Below are 2013 nucleotides of genomic sequence, written 5' to 3'. Positions count from 1 at the left end.
ATAAAATGTCATTTATTCCTGTGATCAAAGCTGAATTTTCAGCATCATTGCTCCAGTCTTCAGTGTCACATGATCCTTCAGAAATCATTCTAATATTCTGATTTGCTGCTCAAGAACCATTTTTGTTTCATATTTTTGTGAAAACAGTGTTACATGTTTTTTTTAGGATTCTTTGAAAAACAGAAAGTTGAAAAGAACAGCATTTATTTATTAAAGAAAACTGTTGTAACATAAATATCTTTCCTGTCACTTTTGATCAATGTATTATAATATTATTGTATTACAGATTATATTTATTATTATATAAATATTTATACATTATTATTATTATTATTATTATATTTGAATTAACAAAGTATTTATAAATAATAACAATTATTTTCTATTACATTTAATGATTTAATATTATAACTGATAGTATATTAAATTTAATTATATTAAAAAAATAACATTGTAATATTACAGTACAAATGTCCTTACTGTCTTACATGAGTCTTTGCTGAATAAAAGCACTAATTTCTAACAACAACAAAAAAATTTGACCCCAGACTTTTGAACTCTAGTATACATTGGTCTTTTGCATTCAGATGCACTGAGTTCAGAAAGCGTATCTCTCTGTAGATTAAGGACTGGTTTGACACAGAAGGAGAAACGCGACTCCTGCAGGCTGAATCTGTGGAAGACTGCAGTGAACGAATCCAGCAAACGCTGCAGAGTTTCAAAGCTTTTCTCTCCGAAGCAAACGTAAGTGAAAGTGAAGGAAATTTATGGCGAGCCACTACATAAGTGACTTTTACATATATGTAAAGATTGAACCTCAACTTTGGCATCAAAATCATTAAGTGGCAAAAAATCTGTAGTGTTTAACCTTGTGGCAAAAGTTCTCTTGTAACATGTTTCTGGTTCAATATCAGGAGCGAAAGCATCAGGCGATGATGCTGGTGTCAGATGCGGAGAGCGTTCAGGGGCCGAACTATCCCGAGACGGAGGTGTTTCACAGGATGGTGTCTGCGTTTAAATCCAGTCTGGCTGACTTTGTGTCACGGGCCAAGCGCTGCTGTGAAGAGCTGGGCATGATGGTGTACATCTGCCACTTCTGCGAGAGGGTATGGCTTATACTTTAAAGGGGTCATGAACTGCCTTTGTTTTTTATTTTGTATTGTTCTCTGAGGTCCACTTATAATGTCATCAAGATTTGTACATCAAAAAACATAATAATTTAGAAGTAATAAGCTATTTTTTAACCCCCCTCATCAGAACGCTCTGTTTGAGTAGCTGTGGAGGATTGTAGACTCAGAAGTAAACACCCACTGCTGTGATTGGCTAACAGTTGTGTATGTTTGACAGCATGCATTCATTCCTCATAGATGGACGCTGCTGTGATTTAGGTCAAAAACGCATAAATAACTCAATACATATCAAACGATCTTTAAGAAGAGACAAAGCAAACAGTTACTCACACTTGTGTTGCGACATTACTGTCGGATCCAATATAGTCGGCACAGCATTGTCTTTTAGTTTCAATCTTTTTCAAAATCCCGCGTTGAATTGTGCCTTGTTTGTAAATTAATCCACGGAAAAAAGAAGTGAACAAAGGACCGAGTTCTTAGTGACCCGGTCTGGATCTTCATTAAAAATAAAGTTAGTTCACTCACTTTCCTAACGTTGTGATCAGAAGGAAGGCAAACACTGTTTTTTCCACAACTTGGTGCTGCACAGCGTTTTATTGTCTTCAGAGCATCTTTATTGTTTGTTTCATGCGTAGACCTGAGCGTTCGCCTCTCTCGTAAACACTACATGCACGAATCAGTGGGCGGGGCTAAACAGGCAGCGATGTAGAATCAGTGGGCGGGGCTAAAAAGGCAGTGATGTAGAATCGATGGGCGGGGCTAAACAGGCAGTGATGTAGAATCAGTGGGCGGGGCTAAACAAACAGTGATGTAGAATCGATGGGCGGGGTTAAACAGGCAGCGATGTAGAATTGGTGGGCGGGGCTAAACAGGCAGCGATGTA

General features: G+C 37.5%; 1 protein-coding gene across 1 annotated transcript in view; it reads left to right on the top strand.

Annotated features, from left to right (window-relative positions):
* The window catches only part of quoa (quattro a), a 29191-nt gene that overhangs the window by 15274 nt on the left and 11904 nt on the right, over positions 1 to 2013 (top strand). The window contains exons 12-13 of the mRNA XM_016491184.1: positions 622 to 744; positions 915 to 1106. Of these exons, the coding sequence (XP_016346670.1) occupies positions 622 to 744; positions 915 to 1106 (315 nt within the window). The remainder of the gene's footprint in view (positions 1 to 621; positions 745 to 914; positions 1107 to 2013) is intronic.

The sequence above is a fragment of the Sinocyclocheilus anshuiensis genome, unplaced genomic scaffold, assembly GCF_001515605.1.
Source record: "Sinocyclocheilus anshuiensis isolate Anshui unplaced genomic scaffold, SAMN03320099.WGS_v1.1 scaffold859, whole genome shotgun sequence".
NCBI classification, from domain to species: domain Eukaryota; kingdom Metazoa; phylum Chordata; class Actinopteri; order Cypriniformes; family Cyprinidae; genus Sinocyclocheilus; species Sinocyclocheilus anshuiensis.
This window is presented reverse-complemented; position numbering and strand designations above follow the sequence as displayed.